This window comes from Netta rufina (assembly GCF_964035555.1).
Source record: "Netta rufina genome assembly, chromosome: 2".
NCBI lineage: Eukaryota > Metazoa > Chordata > Aves > Anseriformes > Anatidae > Netta > Netta rufina.
In genome coordinates this window covers 121267834-121293267 of record NC_140124.1, presented here as the reverse complement: position 1 = coordinate 121293267, position 25434 = coordinate 121267834, and the positions used below count along the sequence as shown (strand labels likewise).

The following is a 25434-nucleotide window of genomic DNA, read 5'->3' as shown; positions in this document are numbered from 1 at the left end:
TAGATATCTCTCCATAGCATTGTGGTTTGCTATGTACAGGTAACTTTTTATATAGCAAATTTATTTTTTTTGTCAAATTTGAACATCACAGATTTGTATGTAACCTATTTCCATTTTGCAACAAATCAGGTGAGGAGCCAGGAGGGGTAGCCAAGAAAAAAACTAAAGTCAAAGGTACTTTAAAATTATTTTGTGTGGAACTTTCTGCAGATAATGATGTCTGAAGTGCATGCACGTTGCAAACACAGATTGCAGGTTATAATGTTTACTAATACTAGCTTTGTTGGCTGTGTTGTCTAATGGTGCAGCAAACAATTATCCTTCCCATTTTTCGGTAACTTTTTTTAACCCTTTATTGTCATTTAATGGCAGTGCTTTCCAAACCAGAGATTTTTATTTTTTATTTTTTCTGTAACAGTTGTCTTGTTTGGATTATAAGTATTCTGTTTGGGTCACTGCCAAATCCTCTGTTGTTTTTCATGAATTTATGGTACTATCTATACTTTTACTTTATTGTAATTGGACTTGATTACATTAATTTCTGCTTATGATTATATTTAAATAGTCTACATTTTTTCTTATGGGAGGAGAAATTTAGGTAAAGTTCAAAAACTCCCTTTAGTAAGATATGCAGGATCAGTTGCAGTGATGATCTTCATAAATTTTCAAAAAGCTTAAAGTTGCAACCAATTTAAAGCATATATTTATTCATAATTACATTGCTGTGTGACCAAGACATAAAAACCGAAAGGTATTCAGTGCAACAAAGAGACAAAAAGCAAATTAACCTGAGCAAAACACCAAACTACTAGATGTACTTCAGGTGCTTAACTTAGCTTAACTCGGAGGTGCTGAGTTACCTTGCCACAGCATGGTGCTATACAAAGAATGCAGTCTCTTTGTTGCATTAAAGACATCAGACTTCTATGTGTTTTTTTTGTGTTTCTATCAGTATATAAGAAATGCAGGTTGCATATAATATAAAGTCTCATTAGAAACAAAGTGCTGGGGGAAGCTATCATGCTTGTATGAATGTGACTTTCTTAGTGTTTTTGCATGCAAGTTGCAGTTTGTAGCATTTGTTCCACATTGTGCTTGCTATGACTTTTTTGACTTTTTTGGAAAATTTTGTGTTTTTCCAAGGACTTAATAAATGTCATTTAACAACTCCTTCATGTGTTTTGAATTATTTTTCTAAGGTGTTTGATATGAGAATGAAGAAATGCGATAATTTCCAAATGCTTTATGCCAGAAAACAGTTGGAAGGAAATGTGTTTTTCCTTTTAGAGTGAGCCGTGTCATTGTTCACTGTATAAAAATATTACACAGGTGTTATACAGGCAGGCAGTTGTTTCAAGAGAAATATCATTTTCCTGCTTTCTACTTCGACTCTTTCTCTGAAAAACCTGAATAAAAAATTAAAAATATTATATAAAAAAAATCAAATATAGATAAACTATTTTATATATATAAAATCTTTATTTCTTTTTCAAACAATCTGGGAGTATTACTTCTTATACTAAAAATATATATATTTAATGGATTTAATTCTAAATTTTGTTGAACATTAAAAATTCTTTATTCTGGGGGATGCTGCAGGTACTGACAATGGTTTTCAAAACTTGAGTCAACTGGAAGTCAATATGGAACTTCCTAGTTTCAAGAAGAATGCTGTTTTGACTATTCTGATGCATTATCTAGATATGGTGTCTCAGCTGGATATCTGATTTAGTTGAAATAGAGAAAAAATAAGCACAAGAGATACAACTCCAAAAGAGTAAAAAACCAACAACAAATATTGCTATTTACACCATATATGGAAAAGAAAAAATGTACAAATTGATTACCATTTAGTTTGATTTCAATGAATATAGTGAAATGAAATTGAACATCCATTTTGAAGTTGATTTGATTCACCAGGACATTATTTCTTTTTAACTATTTTGTACTTGTATCTTAGTTTTGTGAAATCTATTCTTAAGATATAAGTCTTGGACTAATCTGAAGCAATAATGTAAGGAAAATGATATTCTATACTTTTCTGTTGTTATAACAACTTCACTTATTATCTTAGGAAGTTGATAAAATTTGTGGAAAAAAAAAAAAGTATCTTTTGGTCTTGACATTTCCAGACCCTACAATGTTCATACCATTGTCAGATTCAAAATATGTAGTGATTTTCAGGCTCACAGACAAAGCTGTTTTTAGCATTCTACAGAAGCTGGTTAACAGAAAGGTACTGGAGGCATGTTTTTTCCTAGATTAATGCTTCATTTGAATGCCATTATATTAAGCTGAGATTGTCTGGCTGCATGGTGTGAGGTCAGAAGTCAAAACTAATTTGTTTAAATTGCTTAAATCTTAAAAATATGTACGTATATACAAGTTTAAATTTGCATCTAACAAGCATTAAGCGTGAGGATGATCAAAGCTTTTAAATAGTCACTCATAAAATACATTCTTTGATCTAAGAATGGTTCTCTTACTGAACATTTCCTCTTTTTTAACTGAAAAAAAAAAAAGTAAAAGAAGCAATTAAAGAACCACTCAAGAAATTAAAGGAGAAGCAGGAATCCAAGAAGGAGGAAACGAAAGATGAGGAAGAAAAAAAGAAAGCCAGGAAAGGAAAAGATGCTGCTGATCGAAAGGACAAGAAAGCTGTTGATACGAATAAATTAAAGAGAGAGTCTGACAAGGTTAAAAGAGACAGAGGAAAGGAAAAGGAAAAAAGCCTAGACAAAAATGTAAAATCCAAGGAGACGACAAAAAAATCAGCTGGTGAAAAGGATGGTACTGTTCAGGTGGGAAAGGACAAAGAAGCAAAAAAGGTAGTTAAAAATCCATCCAAAAATTCTGAAAGCTCCGTAAAGACAGACAAGAAAGAAAAGAAGTAAACTGAGTTCTGATTGTGCTAATTAGGAACAGACTGAAGAATGAGAATTGCGATGTATTTTTAGAGTGTGGTAAATATGGCAATAAGAAAGAAACTAAGGCTTTTTGGAAATGTGTGAACAAAAGTTACATATTTTTTGAAAACTGTTAAGCATGTACTGGCATTATAAACACAACGCAAAAATGTCTGCTATGAAACTCAAATATGTACATATGTTAATATGCCGGACTGAAATTGTAATGTTGTATATCAAATGCAAGTTTAAAAGCAATATTAAGAGGATTATCTGGACACACAGAGGAGCATTAACTGAACATATTGTCATAGGAACTTAACAGATAAGTGTGAATTACTACTTTGCTAAACTTAATTTCTTGAAGTGGACTGAGAAGACTGCTTTATATCCAGACAGTCAAACCAACTTCTGTGTTGTGTTAATTTATGAGACTTGTATTAGAACAAGTTTTTGTTGATCCTGTGACAATATATTCTGCTGTTCATTTGTTCTTTCTTTGTTACTGTTAGGTCTGAAAACTTGATTAATTGTCATTTTTCAGTTTACCCAATTTTTCCAAGTTTCTGGTAATGAATACTTATGAAAATTGGGCTACTTGTTTCTTTTCTGATGGGTGCTGTTGGATTCCATTTGCATTTCAAGAAGAATGATTTGCTGCTATTGTTGTGTTCTGGTTGAAGTTAGAGAACAGTTTGTGTTTTTTGGTTTGAAACTATTAATTTCTTCCAACAGCATTTACTAAGTACATGATACTTCTGTAAGCAAGCTTCTATTTTAGCACTAAAGAATGATTTATCCAGCAGTCTCAATAGTTACAAAACAAAGTTACAAAATATTTATTGAGGCATGTATTTCAGTATTTTGTTGAATCTATACTTGCTTACAAATTTATGTAAGGAAAGGAGTATTTTCTAATTTTACTAGGTAAATAATGGTGTTTAGTATGCTGAAATAATAATTCTACAATAAAATTACATAAGATTCAGGACAATTTGTAATGACAGTTGAAGATTTCTTATTGTAATACTGAATTACTGTTCTAAAGAAAACAAAACTAAATAGAGAAGATGATTATGGGTATATGCATATGGTGTGAGATTAAATTCCTGGAGGTTAATTCCTATATTCTTTTCTTTGTTCTGCTTAAATTTTCTATATAACTGTTGGCAATACACTTATGTCAGGCAGTTCATATAGCATACATGTCTATAAGATACTTTGATACCTAGAGGTACAAAATGCAAACAGACTTTTTTTAAATTAAAAAAAAAAAATGTTCAGATGAAAGCTGTAGAAAATAATAGAGTAACTTAAGATTCCAACTGTTATAATTGACAGAGTTGATATACTGTGCTATGTTGTAAACATTCGTATGTGTGAAGAAGGAAGGAAAAGGGGCGTGTGTTGTGAACATTATAGTGCTTAGTGAAATCTTGACAAAATGATTTAATAAATGCACTTCTATAATGAGTGTTTTTTTAGGTCTCAGTCATGATGGTTACGATAAGTCATCTGTGCTTTATTAGGTGTTAATACACGTTTGATGGAGGAGTATTCAGATCACACTTCTCGAGAATAGTGGCACAGTACTAAATGCACATCACTTTTATTTTCTTCCCTAATATGACAGTCTAGGAGTGAAATTTAGAATGAGTTACCTAATCACTAGATCTTCGTATCCATGAGCCAAGATATGACCAAATTTATCTGGTTCTAAATAAGTTTCTTTTTCAAAGAGCATTTTGTTTGAGTAGTACTTCAGGCTATACAGATAGCTACACAGTAAAAGTTTTTTTTTTTTTTTTTTTTTTTCCTCAGATACCTTTCATGCTTTTGTATATCTCACTGAAATATTGTTGTTCAATTTAACATGGCAAGTTAAGATGTAAGCTCAAAAAGTTCAACACAAGTAAAAATTGAGCCTAACTTCATTCTGAGAAAAAGATCAGAGAAAACAGTATCTTGTAAAACATAAATGGCTGTTACATACTAAACAGGACCGAACAGGAATCAGTGATAACGCACAGTTCATATAAAGCATACATACAGATATACATAAAGCATGAAAACAAAGTTGAAAAACGTGCGAGCAAAAATGAAGAGATATTCTCACTAGTCCTTTCTTTCCTTTTATACACTGTCCTGGTTTCAGTTAGCACAGAATTAATTTTCTTCCTAGTAGCTAAATGCCAGTTGGTTGTGAAATGTCTTTTTAGTACCAAATTCATTCATCACTGAAGTTGTCTGAATTTGGACACGTGAGTTGTTGGAAGATATGAGAATGTATTTGAAAAGCTGTATGTATAAAGGAAGTAAATAGCATTTGTGGAAGTAGGGTGTCTGTTTCTGGTCTTCCAGATTCTGAAGTCTGGAACAGTGGCTAAAATGAGGAACTGCTTTTTTCTTTATAGCTAAAGATGATTGTAAAAGGGAGGAAGTAACTTGGGAGGAAGTAACTTTAAAGTAGCCTTTAATATTACTGCAATAATATTTTGATTTTTTTTTTATGACATGGCAGAAAGTTGGTTAAAAAACGGGTATAAATTCTGGTGTCAACAACAGGAGGCTGTAAGACTTAATCATAGTGCTCTTAGATACAGCTTAACTACTGTAACAGTCAATTACATAATTACATTTAGACAATTTTAGATATGTAAAAAAAAAAAAAAAAAAAGTAGTAGGATTGTTTCTTTTAATTCTTTTTCTGTTTGTTTTTTGTTTTCCTGTTCACATTGTATAGGATAATGGAATAAATACGTATGCTTCTTATGGTGCAAGATAAGGTCTTACTAGTTTACGCAAAGTTGTTTGGAGACATACCAATCCAGTTTGTACAGACATATATTTGACTCCAGTAGAGACCTGACAATAATATTTTTAAAACTGATTTTAAATATAATACTTATATCGTTCCACATAAAGTTATTTTTACAAGAGCATTAGCAGCGGAAGAGTGTTCATTATTGTGTAGCCTCTGCTTTTAAAAATAATATTATATTGAGTTCTGTGCATACAAGTCTTGATAAACTAGTTTGTTTGGGGTGGTGTGTGTCTGAGTTTATTTAAGAAAGTAGTTTTATCTTAATTGACCTTGGAACTCAAAATGCAAATCCAGGAAAAACGATCATAGGAGAATTCAGTTTTGAAGGGACATTAAGAGGTCCTTAGTCTGATATTCCTGCTCAAAAACAGGATCAGCTCAGAGATAAGACCAGGCTGTTCGGGGTGTTGCCCAGTGTGATACTTAAAACCTCCACGATGTGAATGCAGTGTGCAGCCTGCTGAGTTGACTGTCCTCATGGGGGCAAAAAGTTTTTCATTAGATCTAGTCTGAACTTTTCTTGCTTGAATTCTTCCTAAACAATGGTTGAGTGGATGATTAGGCTAATACCAGTACATTCTTTCTTGGGGGTATAATCTCTTAAGACGTGGCATAATCTTTCCAGCTTTTCAGTGTACTTCTTGTGACTAGGACAGTAAGTCATGATTAATGACCTGCTCAATCCTGAACAGGTGTTTGCCTAAGAAGGATACGAATCGTCTTTCTCTCTTTCTCTCTTATCTTGGTATTGGTCCTTGCTATTATTGTTTTTTTCCTCTCTCCATGGCCTTCTGGTTTAGAAAAACTCAGTGGCATAGATAGTAAACAACTTAGTGGTGAAACTCCATCTGCAATAATTTAGGTGTCAGAAGAAATTACCCAATTTTGAAGAGACTACAGTTTTCTTTATAAGATCTTCTAGGATTTAACTTAAGAAAACATATTATAAGCAGTGTACATTTGAAATTGGTTATTCATAAAATAGAAAAGTGATTACGTGAAACACTTTTTCCCAAAGAGAAAAATAGTAAGAAAAACCTGCTGCCTGATTATCTTCTGTAAACTGAATGGAACTTGAGAATAGCACAGTAATTTTTTCAGTTACAATGAATTAAAGGCAGATGCTTAAATTTGTGTCCAGTTTTTCCCCATTGTGTGTCTGTCTTCAAAACATATGCTTGATTGCTATCTCAGTACACTTTAGTCTTTGTGTTTATCAGGACAGTCCTGTAGTTATAATTGATTCTTTGAAGAAGAATTATTAATTTTAACTTCACTTGTCACTGATATATTTGAAACAACTTTCTTAATTTATATTTGAATCAAATCAGAAAAGCCTAAAGTTAACTTTATAACTGAAAAATGCAGGCCTAAAAGAAAGATCTGTCCCAGAACAGTCAACATCACCAGAATCTGAGGAGACCATTCAGCCTGATGAACAGTCATTTGTCAAATCAGGTAAGGTTTCTCATAAAACAAAAAAGAAACGAGACATGATATTTCATTTGAATTATAATGCTGTTTCTCAGCATGCAACTTCATTTTGTTATTTCTTTGGGTAGACTTTGGGTAGAATATTAAATCTTTTATCACTTTGTGTTTATACGCTATAACATTTAACTGGAGTGGCTGTTAATAGCTTTATATAAATCACCGACCATGAAAAGTTTATAGACGGCACTCTTGTCAGTTCTCATGGAACTATATCACAGCAGACTAACTGTCTGCATGTGTACGGTTGTGGTTTTGATACATAAGCAGCAGTATATAGTCAGCAGCCATTCCTTCTAAATATTACTTTTATGTCGTAGTTTGAGTAGTAGAACTTTTCTCAGTTTCTGAAGTTATCTGATAATAGGGAAGTCTTTTTTTTTTGTTGTTTTTTCAATTCTAGTAATTTTGCATTTCTGTATTTTAAGTTAAACAAAAAAAAAATCATTTGATAAGCTTATTGGAATGTTCACTTTTCTACTAAAATTGTAGTATATAAAAAAATCAGTAAGTATAGATTTTAGTTCTGAAAAAAATAATGTTAAAATACACTTTAAAAATTACTAAAATTTATTGGGTTCAAGAGGAATTCAAGAGAAAATATTTTTATGTGCCAGCTTTCAGATAAACAATTTGCATTTTAATATTACTCAAAACATATTTTTCCAGTTCATGGAAGAGGCTTATGTTATTTGGTGTTTATGTGTACCAGACACAATAACCCACAAATGTGTAGGGTATGGCTAATAAAATGGAATATAGAATTTGTTTTAAAAAACTTGAATTACTTAAGTTATTATAACGTGTATTTTGTAATTTCCTTTTCATTTTTCATAACTTTTTTTTACATACATTTTGGTACTTCATTTGAAAATGCAAGTGTTGTCTTTTTTTGCCAGTTTCTCAATGTTAATTTCAGGACATTTATATGAAGGCAATTTGTAGTACAAATTCCCATTATGTCCTGGGCTTGTGTTTTAAATGATGATCACTTGTCCCTGAAATCAATTTGGGATTTATTCTGCTAAGAATTGCCAGGAGGAGACCTTGCTATTGTAATGTTAGTTTTTATTTTTCCTATTTCTAAAACAAATAAGACCCTTCTTCTGTAAATGACATTCTGTTGTCAAAAATGACAACTTAGTGCTGTGATCTAAATTGTAGGAAAGTAATGAAGGAAAGTATCAGTAAAGTAACTACTCCAAAGAGAATTTGTGGTTTGGATAGGTACCTGAAATTATTAATGTTACTGCCACTAAGAAAAAGTTATTTACAGAAAATCCACTGTAGATAAATTCTTCTGATTGGTCTTCAGAATGATTTAATGTAATGATGCAAAATGTTCTGTGTTGGACAGTAAACAAAACCAAATTGGATTTATAATTACATGAGTTGCAGAGATTCACCAAGTAATTTCCAGAGAACTTCATGGAATGGAGTAAAGATTTTATGGAGACTACCAGACACTGCAAGCCTTGAGCTAGTGTTTAGATTTTTGCGCTTACCTTCAATGCAATTTGTAATCTTTTTAGAGCACAAGAATGTTGATGATGTAGAATTGGAAGAGGAAATTCAACCTGTTCTTCATGAAGCTGTCCATTCTGAGCCTGGTAATGCATTAACACTTAAAAATCACTGAAGAATTTCTAAATTTTGACATAGGCAAGACAAATCTCAGTCTGTTTTTGGTATGCACTCAAAGTACTTTTGCCTGCACAATACATTTTAAGCAAATACTTTGTAATTTCCAAGAAATACTTGAAAAATTCAAATCCCCAGTCTGTGGCTCTTTTTTTTTTTTTTTTTTTTTTTCCTTTTTAGAGGTGTTTGGCAGTAGTAGCTCAGATCAGTTGACAAGAACTTCCTAAAAACACTCTGTAAAGTGCAAGAATTGTTAAATAGGATTTTTACTGTATTTCTCTTAATGACTAACGAAGGCATTCAGTGCAGATACTTTGGGTTCATACTACGGTAAGGGTGAGACAAGTCACTTGTCCCCTTCTCTGCTGGGGAGTAGTTGAAAAATATGATAGGTGTCTTGAAAGCTGAGTATTTGCTTGTAGCAGAACTTACCAATGATTGTGTATTCTCTAACAATCTGTGTCCTCAATTAGGAGAGGGACATGAAGATGTAGATGAAAGCATAAATGAACAGTGGCAAGAGAAGGAGGAAACACATGGAGAAACTTTTGAAGCTCCTGCAACAGATGACTTGCTCAGAGAATTAGAGAATGAAGTGACAGAGGACTATGAGACACCAGACTCATTTCAGAAAGGTATCTGAATGACTAAATGTTTAAAATCAAATGTTGACAAAAATGTGAACAGACAAATAGAAACCCTTCTTGTTTAAAAAAGCGATTCTTTAATTTCTGCTTGCCATAGAAACTTAGCAAGTGTCAACTACTGCAAGCACTATTTAGCAAATATTTTTTTTAATCAAAATGGGATAATAAAACGCCACAAGTTGTGGAATCCAGCTGACTGTAAATTATATACTTACTGCAGTGTGGCTTTCAAACAACTGAGTTAATCTGGGTTCTAGCTACATATTTCTCCCCAAAACAGAGGGGCTCAAATCATATCTATGGAATGTGCTTCTGGACTTTCTAGATTTTTTAACTAAATTTTTAAGAGTTTAGCTTTTGTAGACAGACTTATTCTCAATATACTTCTAATACAGCTCTTCAAGAGAATGTTGTAAGTGAACAATGTTATATGAATATATTCTATTTTCCTTACATTTAGACTTTCACAGAGATGAGTTTTCCAACAGCAGACTTGAATTTGGGAAAAAAATTTCTTCAGGGACAGTCATCTTTTTTGAGCAAATGTGTTTCAAGTATATGTATTCTCAGTTTTACATATATAAATTTTATTCTTTTGAATATTTCTTGCATTAGAATAAATTTGCTTAGAATTTCTGCTTAGAAATTTGTCTATTCTTATATAACATTCTTTTATAGCATTTGCAGTGCCATGCTATACTTTTTTTAAAAAAAAAAAGCTTAAATTTTTAATTTATGCTTATTTCTCGATTTCTCAGATGCTGATCCTGTAGATCTTGGAGCAACACAGCCTGAAACATTTGAAGTTCCAGGTATAATTTTATTTCTCCAAACTCAGCAATATTAGTTTTACACTGACAATGATATAAAAAAGCAAAACAGAAAAAGCTAAACTAGTATAGTAGTATACCATTTTGAAAATGTTTATTCACTAAACGTCTGTTCCTGTCTTGGATATATTTACTCTGAGATGAACGCATCATAATTGATATGGCAAATAGTTCTTAAAGAGTAGGGGATGGTATGTGTGGAAACTTTGCCTTCGGGTAGTGCAAAAATTTAATTCGTGCTTTGAGTTTCTGGCTATTGCATGTGTTTGCAATCTGGGCAGGCGAGAGTTATGTGGTTGTACCGTCTAAGAAACTGAGAATAAGGTTTTATTGCTCTTATTCCTGTCTTGTATTCTACGGTGCTGAGGTTCTTCTATTTTTGTCAGTAGTCTGGATCTTGTGTTTTCACATAGAACCTCACATCTTTCAGAAGCAGACAGTTTTAACCTCTCCTTCAGGACTATTTAATATTTTATGGCCAATTATGCTATCAGAGTCAGTCAGCTCCAAGGACTTAATATGGAACTATCCTTGTAGTGTCTTTCTAGGATACACCCTTAATTCATCTTCAAAGCTTTAGGAAATTTCGCATGCAAGTACATCCAGTTAGCGTCTAGCCATCTTCATCCTTCTTTGATACTTTACAGAATGGTGTTGGCTTATTTTACCCATTAGTCCTGAAACTGAGAAACATGAGATGGATATTACATTTTCCCTGCTGTCTGGGAAGTGTTTTTATCTGTCTACTAATAATGCTTCTTTATAGTACAGGCAGCCTCTTCCATTGATATCAGACCTGGATTTCAGTTTGGACTAAGCATTGAGCCAAAGATAATAGTCCAGTTCTGGACTTTTTTTAATGCCAAATATGACAACAAAATATTTTTATTTGATACAGAAAAAAAAGAAAAGAAAAAGAAAAAAAAAAAAAACACAAAAAATTTATTCCTACCCTTGTTGGGAAGTTTCTGCTTTCCAGCTACCGATTTGGAATCCATTCTGCTATACAAAGTAAAAGGATAAGTTATTTTATCTTCAGTACCATGTGTTGTCTGATGTGTCATACTGACTATAGAAATAACATCTCAAAGAGTTGTAGTCAGAGATTTAGCAATGCAATGGGGAAAAAAAAAAAAATTGTTCAATTTCTATGATGCCAGAATTGAATATTTCTCAAGGTTTGTTGTCTGGCTCTTATTGGCAGTGGTTGTCTTCTGTAGACCAGCACCAACACAGGAACTGTTGGAGCACTGGAACTGGAGGAACTATTGTAGAACTAAAATAGAACTAAAGGAACTATTTTAGAACTTTCAGGATGCAGGAAGATGATATTTTTGATTCATATTAGAGCTATTAAAAATGTTCATGCAGACTTACAGCTCTCATGTACCTAGTTTTCATACCAAGGGTATGAAAAGGGAGGGAGAGTAATCCAGCTCCTTCCACTAGACTGCTATGTGTTTAGTTGCAAATGTCATTTAATAGTTTTCAATTGAAGAGTTGCATTTAGCTATTGAAAGACACATTCAAGAAAGTTAAAAGCAATGCAATATTAAATATATGTATATATTCATATTTACTTTACAGTTTCATATGATTATGATATGGATGTAGAGAGGACAGTAAGCGATCCAGAAGCTCCAGGTTTGTAAATTTTGTTTGTAATTTTTTTGTAAATTTTATTAACTTTAGATTGTAATATAATCACTTGTGCTTTTTAAAACAGGCTTCAAAGTAGTATATCATATTCACTGTTAAGTCAGTTTTCTATTCAAACGTTTTTTTCAAGCAGTGTCAAATAAACCTGATTTTTACAGTATTGATTTTGCAGCTATGTTACTGTTACAGTTGTGAATAGAACATGCCACAAATACTTGCACAACTATTTACTGGAGTAGTTCTCCAGCCTAATCAACAGGTTGTCAAAGACTTACTCTATTCATAATTCTAGGCCTAAATGCAAATATGCCTAAACTCATTATATTGTGATGTAGCTCCTGAATGTGCTTGACAATCTGTCAATTTCAAATAAAATGTTATATTAATTCAAGTATGCCTAGTTCTCTTATTCTTGAGGTAAATAATATGTAACCTTTTAACTTTTCCTGTGTGTGAAAACTTTATTAGAACTTAAAATATTATATAATTTTATTTAAGGTGACACTGAACTAATGTTAGAAGATGCTGTCGAACATTATGCAGGTACAATGCAAAGTCTTTTTATAGAACTTTCATTGAATTTTGTCTTCAAACAAGTCCCTCTGCTCTCCCCCCCCCCCCCCCCCCCCCAAATGGAGGTCATATACGGTATCAGTTTCGTAAGTATATTGGTTTATAAGTCATTACATCTTTATTTACTTACATTCTGAAATAATGCAAAGAACTACATGAATATTACTTCTTCGTAATGTGAGCCAAGTGGAAAGAAAAATATTTTGAGGGTTAAATATCTAGGAGTGTGTGTGTATTTTAAAATGCATAGAGATGCTTCTGTGGTTAAAAAAAAAAAAAAAAAAAAAAGCTTGGATTTGCTAAGGACATTGAAGATAGTGTGTATAAATGTCAAGGAAAATGTCATATCTACAGGGAAAAAAAAAAGGTATTACAAAATACAGTTGTGGAAAATTTTGCTGTATATAAAAATGATTTGAGAGTTTTCATTATGAATTGTAGGTCATTTGTAGATGTTTTCATGACTTGTACAAGACGACCCTAATGATAGTGATGAATGTTTAAGTCTACTTTGTGATGCCAGAAAATCTTTTTTTTTTTCCACCAAATCTCTAAAAAATCTTAGGTTTAAATGAACTCTTAGTTTATTAACTGTAATACACTATAGATTTGAGTATTTTTCCTGAATAAGCTTGATGCTTCATTATTTGTGTGCAAGTATTATCTTTAAAATTATATGGATTTTAATACTGAATTTTTCCCCTTTTAAACAGAGGATAGAGTTCATGGGGATTATGATGAAGAACATGGTATGAGAACTGTTACATCTAGTGAAATGACAATATCATGACCCTTATTTTATCACCATATTGTTCTGAAAGTCTTTAAGTACTATGAAAGGGAAATTGTTTTGTCCTAAATTTTTCCGTGCTATCACATTATTTTGTAACTTATGTGATAAGGGGTTTTTGATGATCAAATCCCCTGTGCGTGTGAGCAATCTATCAGTCTTTAATGCTGGAACAATTGTAGAGTATACATATAGGTTACATGCCCATACCAGTCCCCTTTATCATGCTTTGTGCCTACGTGGCATAAAAAGCAGACTGTCCATTTTGAGCAAATGGAAGTTCACGAATGTACACTAGACAGCATTATAGTAGCTGTAGTACCTAGTTTTCATCCCTGTTGTCTCCTGGCCCATCTTCCTTTGCACCTTTCAACCCTTCTCATGAAAACACACTTTTAGTTGGATGGAAGATGAAACACTTGCTCTTTTCCTGGAGAAGGGAGTTTCTAGCGCCTGTATTCTAAAGCCAAAGATGGGATGGAAGCCATCACGGGGATGAGAAGTTCTTCTTCTCAAACATAAAGCTAATGTTTTTGACGTTAGCTCTAAGAACAGCAGAAGTTCAGTTCCACAAGAAGAATCATTTTAAAGCTTCAGATGCAAATGTCAGAGAAATTAGCTGAAGTGTATGCTTCTCTATCCTAGAGTCAAGGCATCTTCTCAGTGTCTGTCAGATGTGTTTCTCCTCTTGTGGCAAACACTCTGACTGTATTTTCTCCATTCTTGATGCTCCCATGAATTCACAGAAAGTTGAGAGGGCACTGCCGAAATGATTGTTAGCCAGAGCAGTTCAGTTTCTTTTCTGACTCTTTCTTTGTATGACTTAGCTCTTAATTAAGATCATAGAACCTCTCTAATAGGATCACAGCTCATATACTCACTTCTGCTTTGCATGGCATTGAGACAAACTGGAGGCCTATTGTACGCTGCAGTCGCTTTGTGTGTGTGTCTAGCATGTGGAAAGGAATGGTCTCTTCATATCTTCTATAGATATTACTAACATTAACAATTCCTTAGCTGAAATGTTTGTATATTTTTGCCCACAGTGAAGTGTGTAAATAAATCAATCATGTAATTATTGTGCACAACTTTCAATATTTTGATAAGTTTTTTATGTAGTTTGTAGCAATGAAACTAGAGAAAGAAAACAAGTTTTAGTTTTTGATTAGAAAGAAAGAATTTTGGATTAGTTTTTGAAAGTATATTGTAAGAATATTTTTAAAGGGATGGAGGGGGATCCAAGTGATTATTATTACCTTTTAAGATAAAATTTAAGTTTATACTCCCACTTTAAACTTAAGTGGGAGTATAGGTGAATTATAATGTACAGAATGATAGCTTTATTGTTGTCATTATTTTCAATATTTCATTTGTGTGCATAGGAATGCTGAAATTTCAGCATTATGTTCATGTTTGATATGTTTTATATGTAGAATTCCCCCTATGGGTACCAGCGAGGGTTCGTATATCTAAGCATGCTCCAGAAGTAGGGGAAACCTTTGAGAGCTTTGCGTTTGTCAAAAGAGAAATGAATTAGATGCCTAACAAATAAATTATTCTTAGGATACTTCATGAAAATCAACCACACTTTTTTTTTTTTTCTTTTCAGAACCAAAACATGAAGAGGAGACTGAGACTCAAGATACAGGTATAGTCTATAGGTGCATGTATGTACACACAAGTGTACATTTACATATATGTATATCGGGCGTATTGGAAAGTCCTTTTTATTTCATATGTAGTTAAAGTGAAACATCTCTATAATAAGTATTATTGGAGTATAATTTTTAAAATCAGAGAAATATTTTAGTAAACTTAGCACAAAGGCCGTTATGTAAATGGCAAGGTGAATTTATATTGGAATATAAGATCTGTGTAATCTTCAATCACAGTGTAATACCAGTTATGGGAAATGTTCATTACAGCATCTATAGTTATCAAGCCAGAGTTCTGACTACGAATTAAGACTCTTCTTAATATTACCATCCTCAAAGATTCATCTTTAAATCTTGAGATTGCATTACTGAGACAAAATGGGGCATGTGAGGGTTTCTGCAGGTCTTTGGAACACAGTCATTTGGCCTAGGCACTCAGCCTGCTTGCCATGAGCCTGGCTCATAACTAGTGCCTACTTCCGGAAGTTCAAAAAAATGTATCTTGCAGGAAACAAATTCAGATTTTACAGGTTCCAGTACTAGCGCTTTTTGCTGTTGCTGTTTTCTAATTAGCTAAACCACTTAAAATAATTCTAGTCTTTGGTCCGCTCTTTATACTTTATCTTCAAATACCAGCTCTTTTGAAAGTCATCTCAGATAAGCGAATAAAAAAGACACAAGTACTTAATTTAGAATGAATTCAAGAAATGCTGTAGTGTAGATAAATCGGAAGTATCTATTACCTGTATAATCATAAGCTGAAGCGGACAGCTAATGAGTTGAAAGATGCCAAATTCAATTACAATAAAAATAAAAATATTTAATTTTTCCATGGAAGCCTCAGTTTAAGTTGAATTTACTCATCTTTCAGGAAGGAAATGTGTTTATTTTTTTTAAGTTACTGTGATTTAATCCAAATGATTAAGTAAGTAATTAATGTTTAGAGGGTGTGATTTTTGAAATACCTACTAATACAGTAGTTCTGTAGTGAAACAGGAAAGAAAATTTAAGGTATCTATTTTTTCCCTCAAAATTAGTAAAAGTTCATGTTTGCTTTTTGCAATTTTCTGTTCACAGTTGAGCGTGTCTGTGTGCTCGCTTTGTTCTTTGGTGTTGTATGCAAGTTTCATCAATTTAGAACTTGGCTTCATTATTACTCTGAGTTGAATGTTTTTTTTTTTTTTTTTTTAGCTGTTGAGGACCTTCCTGAGGAAGTACATGAAGCTGCAGAGCAAGGTATATTTTGTTATTGTGATCTTAGGGTTTTGGTGAAAGATGCTGAAGCTGATGAAGAAGGGGAGAAGGAAAAAAACACCTAATTACATACTTTTATCTTTTTATACTTACAGATGAAATTATTGAAGATCTGGAAATTGATAAAAAGATGTCAGGTATGAGCTCTTATAAATAGAGAAGGAAAACACTTTGTAAGTCTATTTAAATCTGTTAATGTAATTTTATATAGAGAGAAAAATATTGCAGGAAAGTGTACTGCATGAAGTACTTAAAGCTTCAATTTGTGGAATAGAGTATGTTAATTTCCCAGATGACTGCTCAAAAAGATTAAGTTGTGAATTTTTGTTTGTTGTGCTGGTGCCAGGGAATTTCAGATGAATACCAAATCAGATGTAATTTGAAGATTAGCTTCAAGAATTTAAAGTATCATTAAGCAAGATTTTTTTCAAACATGACCTTAATTCAGTCAGCTAGAGCTAAGTGATCTAAACAGTTTATTCTTAGCACAGTTTATAGGGTTTGATACTACGTTTTATTCAAATTTTCTATTTGAAAAATTCGTTATAAAATTTGTTTACAAAAATAACCATTGCAACAAAAATCACTTTTGGAGGGGAGTAATAGAAGTCATTAAGAGTGAAGAGCTATTTTTTTAATATGAAATGCATTCAGTTGCCTTTGTTCTACAGTTAAACAGTTCTGCAGTTTAACTCCTTGTTTGATACTAATGGGGCTGGGTGGTTCATGAGGAATAAAAGCAAAATTGAGAACACACTATGTGTAACTTAAATCATTTATTTTCTTTGCAACAGTAGAAAGTAAACATACAGAAGATAACCTGGCCACTGAAACAGAGGAATCAGGTTTGTATTTCATGTATTGCACATGAATTTGCTACTTATTTGCGAAGGGAAAAAAAAATAATACTGTAGACAGGAATTCTACAATAAAAATGCATTTATATCTTTTTCTGCAGTGCTTTTTCCTTTAAGGACAAACATAACTGTGTTGTTAGAAACTACCCTGTTCTCTTTTGCTTTGCTGTGCTTTTTTAATGCCAAAATTTTAAAAGCTTACATAGCACAGCTCAATTTTAGAAGTTGAGAGTGCTCCAGCTCAGAATAACTTACAGCAATAATAGTGATCATAATACTAGGTCATAAGAAGCTGAAGATTTCCTTGCTCTGCTGTGTGTTCCATACTCTGGAAAAAGAGCATATATATATAAGAAGCAAAGTGGAATGTTACCCTAGCTTTGAGCAGTGTACATTACAGGATTCCTGAGTCAGAGCATATTTCAATTTTTCTCTTAAGTGTTCCTTACCGTCTACAGTGAGTGAACCAGGCTCCCCCTATTCATGAATAAGCAGCTATGTGCAACCTTCAGTCTATTAGCAGCAATAGCAATTGGTGACATTTCTCATGTAAATGTACATCCTGGATTAAAAAGAACTGAATTTTCAAGTAAAATATTTCACAGTTATAGATAGGAACTTCCTAAGTATGGTCATGTTTTGTAAGCACATATTCTAATAGCATACGAAAGTGGGAGGAGATTTGTACTTTGAATAGTACAATTTCATAAGTTTGAAGTTTGATTTTTGAAACATTGCAGTACTGCAAATTAAGTGCTTGCCTCCCTAGGTATTAATCTTTCCCCTGGAAAAATTTAGCTGAGGAAAATTTGCATCCCACTTCAGCAAAAGTAGTATTACAGAGCAGGCTTGATAGGTTACAGTTATGAACATATGAGAAAATATGCAGCTTTTTGTACATATTTAGAGAACCAGTTTCAGTTGTTTGTGCACTTCTCGTTTACAGAAATCCCTGTTCAAACTGAGGATTATTCGAATGATAATCCAGTGGGTAAGTTAATCTTAAGTGTTCTTTTAAAAATATATATAATAAAAAAATATATACATATATATATATAAATATATATTTTTTAAATTATAGCTACATGGTAAGTTCTACAAACCATTTTTGGAGTGGTGTGAAGGGTTGTCATTATTGTCATTTGAAGTTGTTTCCCATTTTTGAAGAAATAATTTTTTATCTTGTACTGCATAAATGTTAGTGATGGCTGTTGAATTGTATGGAAGTATTCCATATAAATCTGTGAGTAGTTTTAATTTAAAACTTAATTTTAAATAATTTCAGAGTGAGTTGGATACTTTATCTGCGAAGGTAAAAATAAATGTTTCGGGTCTAAAAATTATGTGCATGCTTCCTTTCTAGGGTAACTGGTCATGGGTGGTGATATTAGTGTTACTTGTCTGTGTATCAGTCAGATCTATTGGAGTTAGACTAGCACATTTTATGCACTGGTCTGTAAACAAGATTGTTTTGTCATGTTATCGCATTTTTTTTGACATAGCTGATTTTACAAACAGTAGCACTTCCAGCTTTTCCATTGGCTGCATGACAATAGTATTTACCATTTTTAGAGTAGCTACCTAATGAATCCATGTCTCTGACAGGAGAGTTTATACATTTAAAGACTGTATATTAGATTAGGTCTGCTTTTTTTTTTTTTTTTTTTTTTTTTTTTTTTTTTTTTAGAGTTTGGTATTACAAGTCGTTTGTTTGCTCTTCATAACAATACAGTAGGGGTATTATCTCTCAGTAGGAAATGACAGCAACTGCAATCCAGGAGCCCTGGGTGCTGTTTGTTTAGATCTCGTTAGCCTGGATGCCTGTATAGCATGCTTGTTGGGCAAAGGTTTTCAATCACCTTTGCGCATTGATTAATACTTGCGATATGCAGAAGCTCTGAAGTGGTGTCGTACCTTCACAGTAATTCTATGCAACTTTTCTTTCCTTGTGGGGAAGTAAACATGTATTTAATGTTTAGACATGCCAGAAGTAGCCTGAGAAGTGAAAAACACAGGACATCTGTGTGATGTCCCAGTACAGATTATTTCATGTTTTAATTTACATGTTGAACCTTAACTGAGGTGATCTGAAATACTTCTATCCATACATAAGTGCTTTTTCTGAGAGAGGGCTTCAAACTACGTATGAAGAGGAACGGGGGAAATGAAGCTCAATAGAGATAAGCCTGGGGAAGCAATCCCAGGGTCGAGGGTGAGGGCAATGTCTCAAGTGCATCTACACCAATGCACATAGCACGCGCACACAACAAACAGGAGGAGCTGGCAGCCATTTGTGCAGCAGGCGAACTATGACCAAGCCACCATCACTCAAACATGGTGGGACCATTCCCACGACTGGAGTGCTGCAATGGATGGCTACAAGCTCCTTTTCAGAAGGGACAGGCAACTGAGGAAGGGTGGTGGTGTGACTCTCTATATTAGAGAGTGCTGGGATGCTATTGAGATTGGGGTTGGGAATGAAAAGGTAGAGTCCCAGTGGATAAAGATCAGGGGGTTGGCCAACAAGGCAGACATCCTGGTGGGGGTCTGTTATAGACTGCCAAACCAGGATGAAGAGACGGATGAGGTGTTCTATAAGCAGCTGGTGGAAGTCACTCAATCACCAGTGCTTATTCTCATGGGTGACTTCAAATTCCCAGACATATGCTGAAAATACAATACAGCCCTGAGGAAGCAGTCTAGGAGGTTCCCAGAGAGTGTGGAAGACAGCTTCCTGACTCAGGTGGTTAGTGAGCCTACCAGAGGGGATGCTCCACTAGCCCTGCTGTTCACAAACAGAGGACTGGTGGGAGATGTGGTGGTAGGGAGATGTCTTGGGCAGAGTGACCATAACATGTTAGAGTTCTTTGTTCTTGGTGAAGTCAGGAGTAGGGTCAGTAAAACTGTTACCCTGGACTTCCGGAGGGCAGACTTTGAGTTGTTCAGGACATTGGTAGGAAGGGTCCCATGGGGGTCAGTCCTCAGGGGCAGGGGGTCCAGGAAGGCTGGGTGGAAACAGAGACCTGCTGATTGACCTGGACTGTCCATGGGGACAGATGGGAGCCACTTGAGGGTGCTGAGAGAGTTGGTGGATGTGATTGCTGGGCCTCTTTCTTCCATCATCAATCAGTGGTCTTGGTCATCCAGAGAGGTTCTGGATGACTGGAGACTTTCTAACGTGACACCCATAAGAAAGGTCATAAGAAGGACCCAGGAAAGCACAGGCCTGTCCCCCTGACCTTGGTGCCAGGAAAGGTGATAGAACAGCTCGTCTTGAATGCAGCCACACGGCATATGCGGGACAACCAAGGGAAACAGGCTCAGCCAGCATGGGTTCATGAAAGGCAAGTCCTGCCTGACCAACCCCATCTCCTTCCATGACTGGGTGACTGCCTGGTGGATGACGGAAAGCCTGTTGACATAGTCTACCTAGACTTCAGCAAGGCCTTTGACACGGTCTCCCACAGTATTCTCCTGGAGAAGCTGGTAGCCCACAGCTTGGACAGGTACGCTCTTTGCTGGGTTAAAAACTGTACGGACAGTCGGGCCCAGAGAGTGGTGGTGAATGGAGTGAAAGTCAGCTGGCGACCTGTCACCAGTGGTGTTACCCAGGGATCGGTGCTGGGGCCCATCCTCTTTAATATCTTTATTGATGACTTGGATGAGGGAATTGAGTGCAGCCTCAGTAAGTTTGCAGACAACACCAAGCTGGGGGGAAGTGTTGATCCGCTGAAGCGTAGGAAGGCCCTGCAGAGTAACCTGGACAAGTTGGGTTGAAGGGCGGAGGCCAGTGGGATGAGGTTCAACATGGCTAAGTGCTCGGTCCTGCACTTTGTTCACAACAACCCCATGCAGCACTACAGGCTGGGGGGAGAGTGGCTGGAAAGCTGTACAGAGAAAAAAGTTCTGGAGGTGTTGGTTGATGCACTCCTGAACATGAGCCAGCAGTGTGGCCAGGTGGCCAAGAAGGCTGATAGTATCCCGGCTTGTGTCAGGAATGACTGTATGATTCTCTGATTGTCTATTGAAACATTTAAAGCTGTAAGCATTCATGAATAGATAATTAATAAAAATATTCAGTTTCCTAATGAGTATAAAATGTTTTAAACAAAAGTTATAGACAGTGTAAGAATAAGTAGTTGTTACTTTTGACAACATTGGTGAGAAGTTCAGTGAAGATAGTATTCATTCAGTTGGTTTGTTGTGCTTCTGCTTGGAACTGTAGAACAAGAAAAGATAAGTCTGTTTTCTTGCAGAAAATGTTGCTGCCTAACAAAAAGGCTGTTATGAGACTATTGGAATCTTTCAGCAGTAGAAAATTCTACTGCATAGCATCAGTTATATGAGGATATAGAGATGATATTGACTTAGACATACTATTTAGGTATCAACTTGAAATCTTTGATTTTTTTCATGGACCATGTTTCTGTCAGTGTTTGTGCTGTAATTTATGACTCAATTTTGCAGCAGTAAGTGCATTTCCTACCTTCACAAAACAATAATATTAATAATCTTACATGTATTACACAGTAGTGGATGGTTTTACAAATATTCCATTTGTGCAGCTTCCCTTAGTTCTAAATAGACTTCTGAATGTAATAGTGGAGTTGAACCTAGTTGGCCACTCTCCTTTTAATTTACCGGGGTACAGAATCCTTACTGGTTTCAAACCCCGTTAGGATCAAAAATAACTTGTTTTACTATGAAATACCGTATATTTCTTGTCCCTTTGAATTTCTGTTTAGATTCTTTTTTTCCTTCGTGTTCAAATTAGTGCAATGCACTTTTTAAATCACAGATAAGTGTTCAAGGGAAACATAGCTTTATCCTGATGTATATTTTCAAAATAGATAATAATAGCAGCACTGGAAGAAGTGATTGTTTTCTTTTTCCTCACAGAAAAAAAGTGAAGGAATTGATCGAAACCTATTTAGTTACTCAATGTGAGTAACTATTAGATGCATTAGATGATGCTTGTGATTTTTCCTTTATGAAGCAGAAAATGAAAATAATGCGATCAGAACAAAATCTGCTATAGTATACAAGAATACTGAAAGAGATGAAGTATTTTGTGTAGTTATGTAAGAACCGCTTTGAAGGCAGAAGAGTTATCAACCAGTTGTGTATCACATTTTATAAAAAGCTTATCAGCACAATGTAGGACTCAAATTATATAGCATCTCTAACAATTGAGAAATGAAGCAGCATATGCATAAAAAAATGCTAACCAGGAATGCAATCATTACAATTATGGAATTTTCCTATTGTATGTTTTCCTGCCTTCTTTAGATGAGAAAGACTGGAGGAAACATTATTCTCATAGTATTTTCCTCTTGGAGGATGAAATTCGTATTTACTAGAAAGTCAAAAATTTTTATATATTTTTTTGATACAGGATTCAGTATGTTTTTCTTGTTGTCAGAATTCCTTTCTCATGTGATTGGATTTCATCAGTTACTCTATTTCCTGTTAATTCAGCAATAATAATATTAAAGTTGATTGTACTAGAGACAATTAAGTACTCTCTTATGAATGAAGAGTACCAATATACACATATGCTCTCTGCAAATATGTGAAAGATGTGTATATATAACTCTTCGTAATGAACATAGCTTCTGGTGTTTTAAAGATACTTAGAAAGGTCGCTATAGACCCCTTATTCTCAGTTAATATAAATACATGCAACTTCGTTTGGTGCACAGTGGTACCAGTTTGTATCGGGTTAGAAACATTGTTTGATTTTTATCTGAAACGCAGGAGCTTACTTGTTCTGAAAAGAATACAGGAGGTAGTTCAGAAGATGAATTTAGTTGTAAGATGCATTCTCACATCTTCAGTGGAAAGAAATTGAGTTAGGGATTTAAATGTGCTGGTGTGCAAGTGAAAAGTTATTTATTTATTTATTTAATTTTTTACTCCAGGGAATAGTACCCAAAAAAATTTAATGGTAGGCAACTGCATCTTTACATATCTGTATGTGCTGTTTTCCAATTCCCCAAGTTTACTTCTAAAATTATTACTGGTATTACTTGTCAACAGTAGACTAGTTTAACTGCAATTTGTATTTACAAACTAATATACTCGAATGGTATAATACGCTAGCTTTTGAAATATTACTGATATAGGATTTTTGATTAATCCCATTTTACATTGGTATGTAAATTGCAGTGGTTGTGATAGCATAGTATTTGTTGGGATATATTCAAAGGGAGACATATTACATTTTGGGGGGGATATTTTACTCTTCCTTTTTTATCCCTCTTCTGTATGTTCAAATTTAAAATATGTTTTTTTCCCTTTTGTCTTGTACCCTTGATACTTTCATAACCCTGCATTAGCCCAACTTGCTGAAATCCATTATGTGTAGAGTAGTTTTCACTTCACAACTTTGACCCTTCCTTGTTCCCTGCATTCCCTGGCTCCCCTTTTCCATTGTACCTGTCCTTGATATTAAAAAGGGGATTAAAAAAAAAAAATGCATTTGTAAAGGAAATCTGGGCCACCTCGCAAGGTAAATGAAGTGCCATATGCTCAAGAAAGAGTACATAAATTATTGTGTAGATAATATTTGAAACTACGTTTCCCACCTTCTATGGCAACTTTGTGTATATTCATTATGATAACTCCTAGAAATTAGAGCTTTCTTAAAAGTCTAATACAAAGTTGCATTTTTTAGCTGTTAAGATGATTAATTTTGTTTTAGTGTAAGTTGTGTTTTGGTTGGTCCTTTAATATAGATTTCCCCTTATTTTTTCAGATACTTAAAGCTTCAAAAGAAAGTCCCTACATCAGGAGGACCAGCCCTAACCATACGCTACAAAGGGGAGAGCAGATGGTTGTAATAGATCTTACGATATAATTACTGAGCAGTTCAGGGTTTGGGGAGCAAACACTAAGATATTGTAAATGGGTTGTAGCCAACTGTCATTTTAGTAAGCTTTTTTTTTAACACTTGGATGTTTAATTTACATTCTTGTCTGATTTTATTTTTTTTTTTGTGGGGGGTCAAGTTTAGTGAATTCATTAGTTTTATTTTTCTTCTGTGTTCATGACAGAGTTAAGACTTTGAACTACATTTCATATGTGCTGTTCAAACAATTGTTAATATTCTATTTATAAAGTAGCAGCAAGTACATTTTTTCAGATTTTAATATATATCTTTTGTTGTGGATTCATACAGTGTGTACAGAGCAGTTTGATGAAACATAATATTATGAATTTTTAAATGTTTTATAACTGCTGGTATAGCATACAGACTAAACGCATTTTATTGGAAACACTAATCAGGCACACTATGCTGTGAAGTTTTTGACTTGTATCTCTTTGCACTGACATTATGTCAACAGATACACTACATGATTTTCAGGTGATTGAAAATAGTCTAACAATATACAAACTGTGTATGTTTAATTCACAGTAGTAAAAGGGCAGATTACTAAACTACATATTTTTTTCAGAAATCTTTAGTGGGTGCATTAAAACTTTTTATTTATGTACATTTGGTTTTGAAGCAATATTTTCTAGAAACTACACAATAGCCCAGCAGGGAGTCAGTGTAAATTGAAACAAAGCAGAATCACCAGAATCAGGTTGATTTCAGGAAAATTATCATACTTATCCTAGCAATATAATGATTTTTAAAGCTGGATTTAGGAAACTGTATTCAGTGAACTACTAAAAAAAAAAAAGTTAAATTTGCATAAATACTGAATTTGTAAATCTAAATAAATAAATTCAACCTTAGGAAAATTAGGGTATAAAAATTTAAACCTACAATTGTAAATGCTCTTGTAAACGGTACACAACTGAGTGATTTAGAATTTTAATTCTAGAGGTGTGCTCTTTACCTGTTCCATGCTGCTGTTCCACAATTACAAAGACACACTTTATTCTTTGGCATTTTGCATGTGCTCCTTTTTGGCTCAGGAATAATTGCTGTGTTTTTTTTTTTTTTTTAAAAAAAAAAAAAGCTAAGTCTAATGTGAGAGCTTGGAAAAAACAAATGTTTAAAATCGATTTGTAACGCTAGCAGCAGTTGCCTTTTGGTTGACAGGGAGATCTTAAACTTCTGTAACACGTGAACTGAAGTCAGGTTTTCAGTTGGGTTTTCAGTTGCTTACAGTTCTAGATAAAGGGACATCATATACTCTGGCTTCTTTTGTTTGGGACTTCAGTAAGACTCCACATAAATGAGTGGTACATATGATTAATAAACATAGAAGATGTTAAAAGTGGCCTCTTTAGACTTTCAAGAAAGCAATAATACTCTTAGACTGTGATGTGGTTTGGGATGGGATATACTCATAA

At 34.0% G+C, this 25434-nt stretch overlaps 2 protein-coding genes across 3 annotated transcripts in view; both read left to right on the top strand.

Annotated features, from left to right (window-relative positions):
• The window catches only part of LOC311206478 (aspartyl/asparaginyl beta-hydroxylase-like), a 31039-nt gene extending 26663 nt beyond the window's left edge, over positions 1–4376 (top strand). For both annotated transcript variants that reach the window (XM_084281819.1, XM_084281818.1), the window contains exons 4-5: positions 130–174; positions 2524–4376. In XM_084281819.1, the coding sequence (XP_084137945.1) occupies positions 130–174; positions 2524–2894 (416 nt within the window). In that variant the 3' untranslated portion in view covers positions 2895–4376. The remainder of the gene's footprint in view (positions 1–129; positions 175–2523) is intronic.
• A 1044-nt stretch (positions 4377–5420) lies between these two features.
• LOC311206393 (aspartyl/asparaginyl beta-hydroxylase-like) overlaps positions 5421–25434 on the top strand; it is a gene marked incomplete at its 5' end in the record, with an annotated part of 73980 nt that continues 53966 nt past the window's right edge. Inside the window, 13 exons of the mRNA XM_084281673.1 lie at positions 5421–5430; positions 7099–7188; positions 8754–8831; positions 9336–9497; positions 10268–10321; positions 11927–11983; positions 12497–12541; positions 13285–13320; positions 14971–15009; positions 16208–16252; positions 16366–16407; positions 17065–17115; positions 18074–18118. Of these exons, the coding sequence (XP_084137799.1) occupies positions 5421–5430; positions 7099–7188; positions 8754–8831; positions 9336–9497; positions 10268–10321; positions 11927–11983; positions 12497–12541; positions 13285–13320; positions 14971–15009; positions 16208–16252; positions 16366–16407; positions 17065–17115; positions 18074–18118 (754 nt within the window). The remainder of the gene's footprint in view (positions 5431–7098; positions 7189–8753; positions 8832–9335; positions 9498–10267; positions 10322–11926; positions 11984–12496; positions 12542–13284; positions 13321–14970; positions 15010–16207; positions 16253–16365; positions 16408–17064; positions 17116–18073; positions 18119–25434) is intronic.